General features: G+C 39.1%; 2 protein-coding genes across 9 annotated transcripts in view; one reads left to right on the top strand and one right to left on the bottom strand.

Moving 5' to 3' along the window:
- Positions 1–5,946, top strand: part of Pkd2l2 (polycystic kidney disease 2-like 2) — a 38,343-nt gene extending 32,397 nt beyond the window's left edge. For 2 of the 3 annotated variants that reach the window (XM_013020395.1, XM_013020397.1), the window contains 3 exons: positions 1,593–1,705; positions 2,059–2,165; positions 5,712–5,783. In XM_013020395.1, coding sequence (XP_012875849.1) covers positions 1,593–1,705; positions 2,059–2,155 — 210 coding nt within the window. In that variant the 3' untranslated portion in view covers positions 2,156–2,165; positions 5,712–5,783. Of the gene's footprint in view, positions 1–1,592; positions 1,706–2,058; positions 2,166–5,711; positions 5,784–5,861 lie in introns of those variants that run through there. The other variant, XM_013020396.1, reaches the window with a different exon arrangement.
- A 161-nt stretch (positions 5,947–6,107) lies between these two features.
- Positions 6,108–15,884, bottom strand: part of Fam13b (family with sequence similarity 13, member B) — an 81,570-nt gene continuing 71,793 nt past the window's right edge. For all 6 annotated transcript variants that reach the window (XM_013020390.1, XM_013020389.1, XM_013020392.1 and 3 more), the window contains 6 exons: positions 13,522–13,605; positions 13,241–13,336; positions 11,688–11,771; positions 11,416–11,582; positions 10,028–10,129; positions 6,108–6,253 (listed from right to left, as the gene is read on the bottom strand). In XM_013020390.1, coding sequence (XP_012875844.1) covers positions 6,130–6,253; positions 10,028–10,129; positions 11,416–11,582; positions 11,688–11,771; positions 13,241–13,336; positions 13,522–13,605 — 657 coding nt within the window. In that variant the 3' untranslated portion in view covers positions 6,108–6,129. The remainder of the gene's footprint in view (positions 6,254–10,027; positions 10,130–11,415; positions 11,583–11,687; positions 11,772–13,240; positions 13,337–13,521; positions 13,606–15,884) is intronic.

Genomic DNA, 15,884 nt, shown 5'->3' with positions numbered 1-15,884 from the left:
CTAGCCTTGAGCTGAAGAGCTGAGGGACAGCGCCCAGGCCCAGAGTTCAGGCCCCATGACCAGATCCAAAAAAATAAATAGAAAAAGCAATAGCTAAGATGCAGATTTTTGAAGGATGAATTGTTTGCAATGCATAGTCTATTCAGCCTGGATTACTAATGCATCCACATTATAAGCAGCTTCATCATTTAGAAATAGTTTCACAGCCCTGCCATATAAACAGTATGTCAAAATCTGGGTGCTAGCTTTGATCATGCCTGTAACTGTAGTTACTCATCAGGAGGCTGAGATCTGAGGGATGATGGTTTGAAGCCAGCCGAGGCAGGAAAATCCAAGACTCTTAATCTCCAGTTAACCAGCAAAAAGCCAGAAGTGTTCAAGTGTTCAAGACTTGAGGGAGAAAAAGTTCAAGGATGGCACCCAGGCTCTGAGTTCAAGCCCCAAGACAAAGCAACAACAAAAAAATGTTAAAAAATAAAAACCGGGACGGGGAAGGTGGCTCAGTGGTAGAGCGCTTGCCTTGCATGCATGAGGCCCTGGGTTCGATTCCTCAGCACCACATAAGCAAAAAAAGCTGGAAGTGGGACTGTGGCTCAAATGGTAGAGTGCTAGCCTTGAGCTGAGGGACAGCACCCAGGCCCAGAGTTCAGGCCCCACGACCGGACCCAAAAAAAAAAACAAAAAAAACCCCAGAAAACCCTAGATGCTGAATTTCTAAAATTAGAAAAATTGAAAGCCATCCCTTTCTGCTTTAGTTTAAACAAAGAGCCAGTAATATATCAAGTTTCTCTGGCCAGAACAAAATGGTTTATAAGGCAAACACAGGCTAAACACAAGAGTAAATAAAAACCTGAACATGGTTGTGCATTCTCATTAATCCCACCTATTCATGAAGCCAGTAAACTAGGTGTGGTGACTCATACCTACCATCCCAGCCACACAAGATACATAAGTAGGAAGAGGGTCTCCAGGCTGGCCTAGACAAAAAAAAAAAAAAAAAAAGCCAAGTTCCTATCAGGAAAGTAAGTAAAAAGGACTGGGGCATGACTCAATTGGTAGAATACCTCTCTAGCAAATATATATGTGAGGCTGGAGTTCAAACTTCAGTACCACAAAAACATTTGTTGGTGGTAGTGGGTAACCTTCGGGGGATTTTTTGTTTTTGTTTTTTTGAGACAAGATCTATGTTTGAGGCTGAGTTCTGAGAATCATGGTTCAAAGCCTGGACAGGAAAGTCCATGAGGTTCATGTCTAATTAACCACCAAAAAAGTCAGATGTAGGACTGTAGTTTAAGTGGTAGAGTGCTAGCCTTGAGCAAAAATGCTTGGGACATTGTCCAGGCCTGGCACCAAAAAACAGAACAGAGGTACAGTAAATGTATCAACTTTGACCAGATTAAGGAAATGCTGGAGGAAACTCAGATCCAAAAGGAAAAAAAGGCAGGGAAATATTTAAAAAAAAGAAAAAGAAAAAGCCAATGAGCTTAATTTCTAAAATCTGAAAAATACAGTTTAAGGATCGAGGCAATGATGCTTGTGTACCAAAGACTCAAAATCGAGAATTAAAGATTTTGGTCTACACTTGTTAACAGGAGATTCAAAGGGCAGAGCAAATGAAAAAGTGGAAAGAGAGACTTGAAAAAAAGTATTATTCTACAGAAACTCAAGATGACTACCAGCCTGTCACTCAGCAAGAATTTAGAGAGTAAGCATGTATTCTTACCAGGGTACTATGGGATACCATGATATGCAGATTAATGCTGTTCCATTTAGAAGCTTATTCTTTCATATGCCTCTTCTATTTTCTGCCCAATTTAAAGTAAAAGCACATGATCCTATTATTAAAATCTGAGAGCAACTGTATCTCTACATCTATGAAAAAAGCGACATTTATATCTTATGACACAGCACATTCTGTTCTTCATATAGCTTTAGAATTCTAAAGCTACAACTGGTTATAAATAGAATAAACCTATCTTCTCAAAGCATTTCACAGGGGACTAGTAACTTGCCATTGCTTTACTAGATTTACTGATTCTCTCCTAAATTATCTTCTAGACTCTTTTTATATACTGTGGAGCTGGAGAAAGAATTACACTACATCAATTCAAAACTTAACGGAGTGATGAGAAAGCTTTCTGCTCTACAATACTAACACAGTGGAGGTAAGAATCTGTTATGCAATCATGTAGCGTTTCTAACACTCATGACTGAATTATTTCTTGAAAGTGTCCCCTTTTCAGACTTTATTTGCATGATAGGATAGACCAGGGTCCTTGCTCATAGTAGTCAAGTGCTGTGCCACAAACTGGACACCCAGTCTAGATTACGTGAGAAACACAAACCACCTATCATTTATTACAATAACCAGGTGATTTTCAGTGATTAAGTGCTGCAGAGTGGACAACCCATTGTACAATCCATGCATGTTACAAGTTTACACACCATATTTATGAGGCTTATTAAATTCTATTAATGTGAAGGAAAGATACAAAATAATGCTTTATCAATGTTTGTGGAGCAGATAAGATGGTTTTTTCCCTAACAGTATATTAACACTTTCAAGTACGCCATGTCCTTATGTTCTGACTTCCCTTAGCTATAAATATAAGACTCGGATTCTAGAAAACCATTATGTACCACCCATAATATCTCTCCTCTCCCCACTACAGTAAAAGTATAGAAGAAACTTCCAGGCAAGTATAGAAATTTCACTGTACCTTCAAACTAGAAATTCCTCTAGCACATGTACAGTTTCCCCAAAATGAAATAAGTGTAGCCATAGCAGGGTCATAAGACATTGTTTGCAAATTGCAACTAAAGATGCTGCAAGAGCTATGTTTAGATAGTTGTAAAGTATGACAGGTTATTTTGGAAACTGAAGGGGAAATTTTATTCCTAGGAGACATACCCTCCTCAGCCATATGTTTCTTAGCTCAAGCAGCAGGATCATTTGACTAGGTTTTATTTATTGCAATACTGAGGTTTGAATTCAGTTAGAGCTATGACCTCCCCAGTCCTTGCTTCAGTTATTTTTTTCTAACAGAGCATTGTGTTTTTGCCTAGGCCAGCTGGACCACAATCCTCCCACTTATACACTTCTATCATACTAGGCTGATAAGCACATGCCTAGCTTACTGGTTGAGTAGGTAGTCACAAAAACTTTTTATCTAGACTGGCCTCAAACTGCAATCCTCCTTATGTCCACCTCTCAAATAGTTGGAATGCCACCATGACCAGCTTAAAAATTTAAAAACATTTTGTGTCTGCATATTAGGATCTTACATTAGCTTTTTTGCTTAAGGCTGGCCCTCCACCACACGCAAGTCACACTTCCATTCCAATGTCTTGCTGGTCAACTGAAGATAAGAATCTCTTGGACTCTTCTGCCCAGGCTGACTTCAAAAAGTAATCCTCAGATTCAGCCTTTCTGGGTAACTAGGACTTACAGGTGTGAGCAGCCAACACCTGGCCTAGTTTTTATTATTGTTTATTTTTGTGGCAGGGTCTTACTGTTGCCCAGGCTGGCCTTGAATTCCAGAGCCAAGTGGGGCTCTTTCTGCCTCTGGAGTAGCTTGGACTACAAATGCATACCATCCATCTGTGCCCACTAAATAAAGAATTTCAGAGCTACCACCCACCTTCTTAGCTAAGCTCTTCTCAGACACTGTGCATAAGGTTCTCTTAATGTGGTCATTCACTGCAATAAGAAACAGTGACTATTCTTCCCAGAGCTTCTCTCTATATCCACACCTGGGAAGAAATCCATAGTTTTTTCTTTCTTGCCTTATCACTTCAGAGCTGTGACCAGCCAAATTGTTTAGCAATCCTTCTGTCCCTGGACATGGTCCTGGGTGGAGGCAATCCCTGAGGCAATTCAAATAAGAACATTAAGGCAAATGGTACATCTGAGGTCTTAATGTTTTTCTTTAACACCTATTGGGAAAACAAATATGCATTTTACAATGACTTAGAATATTAAGGTTCTTTTATTACAAAATTCTATACAATGAAGTGCCAGACACAGCAATACAATTATTCTGGTGGACATATATATCTATATATGATTTGTATATAGTTTTTATTGATACCAATGTATAACTATCACAAACTGCCTAATTCTACCACCTACAGTTCAACTATAACACAAAATACTGTACAAAGCTTAAGTGCTGCCATGCCATTGTTAGCTATTCTACTCACAGCTAAATAGTAACAATATCTAACATCAGGAATCAGCTGTTAATGCTAAAATCAAACTATTCAGGCCACTGACTTATAAAAATATGGTACTCAAATAGATTCAGCATTATAAAGAAGGAATATATTATTTAAAACATTTAAATAGTGCACATGGACATTTTTGCATGTGGTATATAAAATAAAACATTCATAAAAAACAATATTATAGTGCACATAAAATTAGATGTTACACTGGATAGTGAAAGAAAATTAACTGAAATGTACACCACATGATGGATTCAAATCAAAATGATACAATTTTTTGGCATTTTAGTTTTACTTTCCTAGGAATACATTATGAATAACCTAGTTGTATCAAAAGGAAACCACACAAAAATGACTGGATTTAGTGCTATTTTTTTTCTTTTTAAATCCCCCAACTACAAATTCACTACCACTGGATTTTCCCTCCTCTGAAAAAGGCATTCATTGCACACACATGAGAAATATAAAATACTAGAAACACTATTTATGCTACTTCGTGTGCTTACTATTAATAGTGCCAAAAACCTGAGGTTCATGCTTCCCTCATGTTATTAAAGGATGCTGTAAAATTTCATTCTTGTATGAGACAAACTTTTAATATTAGTTAAGAAACCATGCATGAGCCACTGCATGCAAACATGGGCACAAAGTGAGACACTCATCAATCCATAAAAGCACCAGGAAAAAAAATTAACACATTAAGCTTGAATCAAGTCACCATTCCAGAAAAATTAGAATACCTGAAAAAAAGGCATGCAAAGCCAAAGAAAAAAGATGCATGACAAGGGGTATACCACTCACTACAGATCCTGTAAGCACTGCTTTAGAAAGCATGAATGAGAAAAGGTGTTCACTTTATAGGGGACTCTTTGTCCACATTTTGGTAATTCAGACAGGGGAAACAATGCGGCCCCATGAAGGTACATGAAAAACTGCAGTGGTGTATAGCCCTTGTTAAGAACAGATTTTACTTAGGCATAATTATTTTGCCAATTTAGGCCCACTTGATCAAACACACAAATCTGAGCACCATCAGAGTTCCTACATACTGACATGGCTATTTTCTCACATTATCTGGTGTGTGTGGGAGTGGGGTGAGGGAGAGGAAGAGCACAAGATCTGATCTAGAAAAATCACATCACCAGCTGATAAACAGTAACTTAGGAATAACAGTAACTTAAGTCCTATAGGCAGCATGTGATATGATTCACTTCTGTGTTTGATGTGTGGTATATTTCAATAGACAAATAAATTAGCAAGGTCACTTTTTGGTCTACCCATTGTTATCTTCATCCAAGAGCTAAGTGACCACTGAAATGCAAATTTTTGCTACCATACTACCTGTGCGAGTGTGTCACTTTTGGAATTAAACAGGAAAGTGTTCCACAGTAGGACTTGAAATTTCAGTCTGATTTTGGTTTCTCTAGGAAAACAGAATAAAGTTGCATATGTCACTTTTATAGGCTTTTCTTTCAAATTTTCAGTCATTCTGTAAGAAAAAAGGCAACCGAAGAACTCAGCATGAAGATTTTCCTCTCAATATTCTTCAGTAATGGGAAAAAAAAGTAAATAAAATATTTGTATTTCCAAAGTTCTTGAAGTTCAAAGGATAAATCTAGTCTTTTGCTTAACAGGATGTATCTGTAGTAGAAAACAATGAAGGAAACGGCTTGTTTGCTAAAGGTGGAGAGACAGTCTTATGGTTAATATGGAACATCACACTCCCAAGAGAGGGCCTACTTTCCCTCCCCATCCTTTGTTTAGTGGCACCACAACCAAGTACAAAGTGAGATTCTCTGAGTGCCTGACAAAATGAACTCAAGTACCAGCCAACAAGTTAAGTGATGATAGCTTCAAGGAATACAACTGATTTTATGATGTGAATTTTCAAGGAACGTATTTTTATATGGACTTTGAAGAATCTTGTTTGCTGATAAGAACTTCAAGAAGCCTAAGCTTGGCTTTAATTTTCTTGTATTCCTTGTATTCTTCAAGCACTGGAACACGATCCTCTTTCTGGGCATTCCTAGGAGAGAAAATAAAAAAGTTGTAATACTCTAGTAACCACCTGGAAAATGAGGACAACTTCTGAAACTTCAACTCCGTTACTTGTCCTACGTTATAAGTTGAAATAAAAAGCTACTCTGTAAGAAAGAAGGTTATTGGACTGATTCTCTCAGACCTCTCAAATTTCTGCTCGTCTTTTAACCAATTTTTCTATTAATAATGCTATATTTCTTATCAATGATCAAAGTAAACCAGAGATTACCCAGCCACTGCTACGTGCTGCAAAGCTAGATTTCATATACTGAATTATTAATTTGTGGCTCCATTAACCTGTAACAAAAGTTTAGTAACTTTAGCCTGGCGCCAGTGGCTCACGCCTGTAATCCTACTCAGGAGATTGAGATCTGAGGATCACGGTTCAAAGCCAGCTCAGGCAGGAAAGTCCACTGAGACTCTTATCTCCAATTAACCACCAGAAAACTGGTAGTGGCTCTGTGGCTCAAGTGATAGAGCGCTAGCCTTTAAGAGCTCAAGAACAGTGCCTTCACTTGGAGTTCACAACCAACAAAACAAACAAAAGATTAGTAACTTTAAACAAGCAAAAAAACCTCCCAATTTAAAGAAAAGAGAAAGCATTCCTGAAGGAATTAAAATGCATTTAGAAATTTAAGTGTTAATTGGATTAACCTCATTTCTGACAATCTACTGGGATTTTTTTTTTAAGAGTGTCTCTGTCCCCAGGAGCCAGGTACATGTGGCTCACACTTGTAATCCTTTAAGAGTGGTTTGAGAGCAGAAATTACTGAAATTTCAGTCTCTTCTCAATCTGTAACTGAGCACAGAAGCACCCACTCATCATGAGAGACTGGAGGATCATGGTGCCAGGCCAGCCCAGGAAGAAAAGTCTGAGAGACTCCCTCCACAGAAGGGAAGCTGGATGTGACAGTATGAACCTGTAATAGTAATGATGACAGGAAGCCTGTAATAGTAGGCAGATCATAGCTAGACATGTACCTGGGAAAGACCATATCCTAAAAATAACTAAGGAGAAATTGTGCTAGAGATCATGCATGAAGTCCCTGAGTTCAAACCTACAATACAGAAAAAAAAAGTCTCCCCTCATTTCATATATGGGCTACAATAAAAACAAATGTCATATTTTATAGAAGTCACATTTCAGCTACACTGTTCAAATCCTAGAAACAAAACAAGCAGCTCTACCTAACTAGTAGAGGATACCACTTCTATGCTGGACTCTTTCTAAAAAACCACCATATCTCATTTCACCACTGCTTCCTAAGGGTAAGGAGGCAGAGTTAAATATTAAACTCCCTGGGTTAGGGAGGCAGCTCTGTGGTAGAGTGCTTCCCTAGCATATGAAAAGCCCTAGGTTAAAAACGAAAACAAATTCAATGCACTAAGACTCCTTAGGTCAACCTTGAAATATTTTATGAGATGTTTATTCCAGTGCTAATGGGTCTTGCCTGTAATCTTAGCTACTCAAGGAAAGTGAGATCTGAAGATTGAAATTCAAAGCCAGCCAGGAAAACTAATCCATAAGATTCATCTTCAATTAACCAGCAAAAATCCAGAAGTGGAGGTGTGGCTCAAGTGGTACAGTGCAGGTTTTGAGTAGAAAAAGCCAAGCAAGAGCATAGGGCTCTGAATTCAAGCCTCAGTACCAGCACCAAAAAAAAAAAAAAGGGGGGGGGGGAAGGGGCTTAAGGGGAGATACTCAAAGCTTTGACTTTTTCTTGCCACTAATAACAGCAGAACTTCAGAGCATAGGGAATGTTATAAATTTTTGTCCTTTTTTTTGGTCTTGTTTGGTACTGGAGATCGAACCCAGGCCGCTGTACTTGCTAGGCAAGTGCTTTGTCACTAAGCTACATCCCAGCCCTAAAATTTTATTTTAACTTTATTTATTCTGACAATGACATTTGAACTCAGGCCCTCACAATTGTGAAAAGGGTACTCTACAACTTCTACATGACAAAGGACATAGCTAGCAATGAGAGATCTTTACTTGCTATGCATTAGACAAGGGCCTCATATATACTTAAGAGTTCAAAATATACTTAAGAGTTCAAAAAAGCTAAACTTCAAAAAAAAAAACCCTCAAAAATGTAACAACCCAATCAATAAACAGGCTAAAGCCTTAAGGAGAGACTTTTCAGAGGAGGAAGTTAAGAATGGCCAATAGACAGACACATCATCTCTGGTCATAAAAGAAATGCAAATCAAAACAAAACAGATTCCACCTCACCCCAGTTAGAATGGCCATTATCAAGAATAACTATAATGCTGGTGGGAATGCAGCCAAAATGGAACAATATTACACTATTGGTGGGAATGTAAACTTGTTCAACTATTCTGGAAAGCAGTATGGAGGTTCCTCAAAAAGAGCTCCCCTATGACCCAGCAATCCCACTCCTGGGCCAGTGGAACACAACAGGGCCACACTAAAGCTGATCAACCAGGTTCATTGCAGCATTATTTACCATACCAAGATATGGAATCAACCCAGATACTCCTCAAGAAAATGTGGTATATATAGAAATGGAATTCTACTCATTCATCAGAACAACATTGTACCATTCATAAGGAAATGGAAAGACTAGGAAAAAGTTATACTAAATGAAGTAAGCCAGAGCCAAATGAACATAGCACAGTTTCCCTCATTTGTGGTAACTAGAATGTGACTGTAAATCTACAGGTAAGCACACTGAATGTTAAAAAAAAAATACACACACAAATACAGGGACATGATATATTACCTAGGACCCTATAGACATTCACATACTAAGGTCAAATGAGGATATATATAGGAGTGATTGACAAAGGCTCAATAGCTATATGCATATGATCACATAAAATAATGCTTTATGGCCAGGTGCCAATGGCTCATGCCTGTAATCCTAGCTACTCAGGAGGCTGATATCTGAGGATCACGGTTCAAAGCCAGTCTGGGCAGGAGAATTCTGTGAGACTCTTATCTCCAATACCCTACCAGAAAACCGGTATTGGCGCTGTGGCTCAAGTGGTAGAGGGCTAGCCTTGAGCTGAAGAGCTGAGGGACAGCATCCAGGCCCAGAGTTCAAGACCCACAACCAATATATATATATATATATATAATTTTTTATGAAACTAACTCCAAGAAAAGGAAACATAATTTTTGGTCGCTGTTATGTGCTGCTTTTGTTTTCCGTTTGCCTTGTTTGTGTTTGGAAGGGTAAGTGGGGGCACAGAAAAGGTGAAACAAAGGGTGAACAAACACAAGAGTGGCACTCACTAGACATTACATGGAAAATGACTATACATCATGTGGGTGGGAACAGAAGGGAACAGGGAAGAACTGGTAGAGAGCAAGGGAAGGGGGGCATGGTTTAAAAAGAATTGTACCTGATTTCTGTAACTGTAAACCCTCTAATATATCAACTTTACAATAGCAATAAAAAAGAAAGAAAGGAAGAGAAAGAAAGAAAGATAGATGCTCTACAACTTGAGTAATACCCCAGTCCTTTCCTGCTCTCAGTATTTTCCATATAGGGTTTCACTTTTTACACAGACTGACCTGGCCCCCAATCCTATCTTCACACAAAGCTAGGGTGACATGAAGACTTTGTGCTTGGGCTAACCTCAAGCCTCATGTTTCTCTACCTCCTATGCAGCTTTGCAAATCTAAACCACTGGGTCAGTCAAGGTAATTTATTTCTATTTCTATATGTTTTAACATATTGGCACTTTGTAAACTAAAGAACAAATGTGCCTTTATTTGTCATGTTCAACTAACCTTCCATTTTGTTGATAAAATGCCTCTTCAAATTCCCGTAATGTTTTGCGTAGTTTCTTTTTCTCAGCTCTGGCTTTCCAAAGTTGTTCCAGTAATTCAGGCCTAAAATAAAGTAAAACATTGTGTGTGTGTGTGTGTGTACATGTACATACATACATAGTACCAGGGCTTGCACCAAGGGTCCTCCAGCTCTAGATTGACATTTTATTCACAGCTGATATTCTATCACTTAAACCATGCCTCCAGTCTGACTTTTTGTGCTAAATGGAGATAGTCTTTCAGGCTTTTCTGACTGGGTGGCTTTCTCAGATCTTAAGCTTCTTAAGTAGCTATAATTACTGGCATGAGCACATGTCTTCTTAAAGAGTAGTTCTACACTTGACTGCAAATTAACATCACTTAGTTTTTAGAGCATTAACAATAGCTAAGCTCCACTCACTATAAACCAAGTTTGTCAGCATTAGTAGGCCCTGGTGGCTCAGGCCTATAATCCTAGCTACACAGGAGGCTGAGACCTGAGGATCGCAGTTCAAAGCCAGCCCGGGCACGAAAGTCTGGGAGACTCTGTTTGTTTTTTGGGTCCAGTCATGGGGCCTGAACTCTGGGTCTGGGCGCTGTCCCTCAGCTCTTCAGCTCAAGGCTAGCCCTCTACCACTTGAGCACAGCACCACTTCCGGCTTTTTTCTTTTTTGCTTATGTGGTACTGAGGACTCGAACCCAGGGCCTCATGCATGCAAGGCAGGTCTTCTACCACTGAGCCACCTTCTCAGCCCCTGTGAGACTGATATCTCTAATAAACCACCAGAAAACTGGAAGTGGTGCTGTGCTCAAGTGGTAGAGCGCTCACTTTGAGCTGAAGAGCTGAGGGACAGCGCCCAGGCCCAGAGTTCAAGCCCCATGACCGGAAGAAAAAAAAAATCTTCCTACTTGATTGTAAAATGAGTAAGGTTTGAGAACCACTATGTAGATACAGAACTAATGGATAAACCTTCAGGTGGTTCCTATACCTTTAAAAAAAATGTAATGAGAATAAAAATGTGTTTACAAATCACTGTTTGATTCTTTTGTTGTTGTTATTGGTCCTAGGGCTTGAATTCAGGGCCTGGGCACTGTCTCTGAGCTTTTTTTGCTTGAGGCTAACACTCTTACCACTTTGAGCCACAGCTCCATTTCGAGTTCTCTGGTAGTTAATAGAAGATAAGACTTTCCTGTCCAAGTTAGCTTTGAACAACAATTTTCAGATCTTAAGCCTAAGTAGCTAGGATTACAGGCATGAGCCACCAGCACCCAGCTTATTCTCTTGTATTGATACCATTCACGTAATTGTTTAACATAGGATTTCTTGGCATATTATTCAAATAGGTAAAAATCACAAATCAGATACATACATAGAAGCTGCTCGGGAACTTGATAATCGAAGATCCAGAGCTAGTTTTTCTTGATTTTCTTCAACATCAGACTCTGAGTTTTCCAATGAAGACTGTGCCTGTACAGCTGTTTTCAAGATATCACTTAACTCAGAGGACAAACTAACACTATCCTCCTCTTCTTCTTCCTAAAAAGAAATCCAAAGATAACCAAACATAGCATTACTTACAATTTTCCCTTTAGGATTACAAGCATAAGCCACTGATTAGAAATGGCTTCTCTAAATGATTACCTTGATTTCTTCAAAAAAATGTGCAGTTTCTCCTTCTATGATTGGCTGTAACATCTGACCCCGTCGCTTAGTAGAGGGAGAACCCTGTAATAACCAAACAAACATCTTTACATTCCAAGAATATTCACTTCTTACATTACAGATATTCAGCTTTATTTTCACCTGGGGTGGTAGCAGTGGTGGTGTATTCCAATGGACTGCTTAGCATGCCCTGAGTTCAATCCCCAGTACTAAAAAAAAAAAAAAAGTATAGCTGCTCAGGATAAGTTCTGAGGACTGAGGTTCAAAGCCAAACTGGGCAGATAAAAATGGTGAAACTCATTTCCAATTAACATCAAAAAGCCAGAATTTGAGATGTGGCTCAAGTGGTAGAGCACTAGCCATGAGCGAAAAAGCCAAGCAAGATCTGGAGGTCTTGAGTTCAAGCCCCAGTACTGGCATCAAAAAATTAAATAAAGGACCAGTTGTGGTAGTGTATATACCTAATCCCAGCAAGTCTGGAGGCAGAAAAGTCCATAGGTGGTTGTCTCCAATTAATCACCTAAAGTCAAAAGTGGAACTGTGGCTCAGGTGGTAGAGTACTAATCTTAAGCTCCAGGAGAGCAACCAGGCTCTCAGCTCAAAGCCCTAAGACTGGCACCACTTAAAAAAAAAAAAAAAAAAGCCTCACAGACTTTCCTGCCCAAGCTGGCTTTAAACTATGAGACTCAGATCTCAGCATCATAAGTAACCAGGATTACAGGTGTGAGCAACTGGTATTTGGTCTACTGAGTTTTTTGTTTTGTTTTCAGTAGTGTCTTGACTTATACCCAGGCTAGTTTGGTCTTCAATTCTCTTACTTAAGAGCTCAACCAAAGATATAATTTAAAAAAACTAAACGAGGAGCTTGTGATATCCAAGTTTTTTCCTTTTACTGCTGTCACTTGCAAAGTAGGTAACTTTGGGCACATTATTACCTGAATCTCCATATTACAAGCCTATCATATTCTGTCTGTTGTGACTTTACATGTTAGGATTCAGTAGCATAAACTATACATAAAAATGCTTATAGGTAGCCAGACGTTGGTGGCTTACACCTGTAATCCTGGCTACTCAGAAGGATGAGACCTAAAGGATCATGGATCAAAAACCCAGCTAGAGCAGGAAAGTTTGAGAGACTCCATCTCCAATGAACTAGTAAAAATGCTGTATTAAAAGTGATTACAGTGCTACAGTACTAGATATGAAGAAGAAAGCAGGGAGAAAGCCCTAGTTCTAGACCTGTAAGTAATGCACATATACCCACATAAAATACTTACAGGTCTAGGACATGCATGGCTCAAGTAGTAGAGAACCTACTTAGCAAGAATGAGGCCCTAAGTTCAAAGTCACATAGGGAGTTGGGGGAAAATGTCTGGAAAATAGTGGTAGACACTAATTTCCTCTAATCTCAACTTTAAAATTACCTTTTTTCTACCTTACCTTTGTATTTCTCCAATATACGACTAAAAGCATATAATTTTTGACAATTACATCTTGGTAAAATGAACTAGAGAAATATTTGATTTACTTACAAGGATAGGAGTGATGCTAGCTCTTGTCAGCATCTGTTTTACAAGTCTGTATCTATCATAGAGAGGTTTAACAATGTGCCTTTCTTCTCTGGTCACCTAAAGCCAAAAAATAGATAGGTCACATCATCATAAGAAATTTAAAATATCCAAATGATTAAACCATATTAATTTTATATAAATAGGTAGGCAATCTCCCAAATATAGGAAACAATGCTTTATAAACACTTCTGAAGAATATAGACCACAAAAGTGATGAATGCTCTTTTAGCAAGAGATATTACCGGCCTTCCATGTTGACTTTCATAGTAAAGTAGACTTTTCTGTAGAGAAGTTTTCTCTTCTACTAAATGGTCTTTTGTCATTTTCTAGAATTAGAGAAGAGAAAAAAAGTGAAACATTGACACCAATATTATTCTCACTCCTACAATATAAGTTATTAGGGTGAAAGCATAGACAATCAGCATTCTAGAATATCACATTCTCTGCTTATCAATGTACAAGCAACATTGCACATTTTGCCCAATACCTAGGTATAAATCAAACCATTAAGGGGATGTTAATTTTTGTGTGTATGTGCTGGTCCTGAAGCTATAACTCAGAGCGCAGGCTTTTTTGCTATCACTTGAGCTACATACTCATTTGTAGCTTTTTGGTGGTTAACTGGAGGTAAGAGTCTCACAGACTTTCTTGCCCAGGCTGGTTTCAAAGACAGCTTCAGATTTCAGCCTCCTTAGTGGCTAGGGCTACAGACATGAGCTACCAGTGCACAGTGCACAAAAATACTTTTTGGTAAGTTACTTAACCTCTTCATATTCAGTACCCTACTCTGTAAAATGAAAATACTATAGTCAATTTTAATATGCACATTTTAACTCTAATATGCATACATAATTACATATCACTTAATGTTTATTATAGTCTTTTGTTACCATTAATGTAAGAGGTAAACTAAAAATTATTTTTTGGTTGGCCTTGTGAATTAACTAAAACCTGGGCCCTTGGACAGCATCTCAGCCAGCCTAAACCAGATGCAGCAGACATTGTTTTGGAACATATTACCTCTACACCCCTCCCTAGCCCCTTCTAGTTTCAATAGCCTTTCCATGACCCTCTGCAGAGGGTTCTGCAGAAGGGGCTTAACTAAGAATATTGTGGTACACAACAAATAAAATTTTACCTTCCAGAATATGTAATTATAATAGAGGCAACCAATCAGCCTTCAGCTCAGGGTATAAAAACTAGATTCAGAGTAGAGTAGGGAATGGGGGAGGTAACAGAGACATTTTTTGCTTCAAGAGAAAATAGAGGGCTGGGAAGGGGGCTCAGTGGTAGAGCGCTTGCCTTGCATGCATGAGTCCCTGGGTTCGATTCCTCAGCACCACATAAGCAAAAAGAAAAAAGCCGGAAGTGGCGCTGTGGCTCAAGTGGTAGATAGAGTGCTAGTCTTGAGCTGAAGAGCTGAGGGATAGTGCCCAGGCCCAGAGTTCAGGCCCCATGACCGGACCCCCCCCCAAAAAAAAAGAGAAAATAGATAAGCAGAGAACACACTGTGGATAGAGTGGCAGTCTTTATTCTTTCAATAAAATTCTTTACACTCATCCTTCATTGTCCTGGACTTAACTGGTGAACCCCTGAGACAAGAAGCTGAGGAGGGAGCCAGACACTGATGGCTCACATGTGTAATCCTAGTTGCTCAGGCTGTGATCTGAAGACTGCAGTTCAAAACTACTCCAGGCCGGGCACCGGTGGTTCATGCCTGTAATCCTAGCTACTCGGGAGGCTAACATCTGAGGATCGCAGTTCAAAGCCAGCCCGGGCAGGAAAGTCTGTGAGACTCCTATCTCCAATAAACCACTAGAAAACCAGAAGTGGTGCTGTGGCTCAAGTGGTAGAGCGCTCGCCTTGAGCTGAAGAGCTGAGGGACAGTGCCCAAGCTGAGTTCAAGCCTCTGACCGACCAAAAAAAAAACTACTCCAAGTTTATAAGACTCTTAGCTTCCAATTAACTAGCAAAAAGATGGAAATGCAAGTGTAGCTCAAGTGACAGAACACCAACTTTGAACGAAAAAGCCGAGAGAAAGCCTAAGTCCTTGAATACCAGCACCAAAAAAGAACCAATGTAGGTTACTGGCAGTAGAGCTGGAATACTAGTAGGCAATGTCTGACCTGAGCTACAACCCTAGTAGTGATCTGCCAGCTGCTGAGCTAAAAGGGCTATGTGGGCCTGCCCACCAAGAGTAAAAAATTCGGAGAAAGAAAAAAATTCCCTCTATAAAAATTCGGAGAAAGATGACATTGGGAAATGGAAAGACCTTGAATGTTCATGGACAGGTACAATATTGTAAAAAAAAAATGTCCATACTGCCACAAATGATCTACAAATGTAATGCAATCCCCATCAAAATCTCAATGAAATTCTTTACTGACATAGAGAAAACAATTCAAAAATGTATATGAAACAAGTAATGCTAGTGGTATCACAAAAAATTGGCAAAAAAATTGACCTCAAGATCAATGGAATATACTAAAAGACCTGGAAATAAAACCATATAGAGGGGCTGGGAAGGTGGCTCAGTGGTAGAGCGCTTGCCTTGCATGCATGAGGCCCTGGGTTCAATTCCTCAGCACCACATAAGCAAAAAGAA

This window comes from Dipodomys ordii, unplaced genomic scaffold (assembly GCF_000151885.1).
Source record: "Dipodomys ordii isolate 6190 unplaced genomic scaffold, Dord_2.0 Scaffold50, whole genome shotgun sequence".
NCBI lineage: Eukaryota > Metazoa > Chordata > Mammalia > Rodentia > Heteromyidae > Dipodomys > Dipodomys ordii.
The sequence above is the reverse complement of the archived record's forward strand: the minus strand, read 5'-3'. Positions and strand labels throughout refer to the sequence as shown.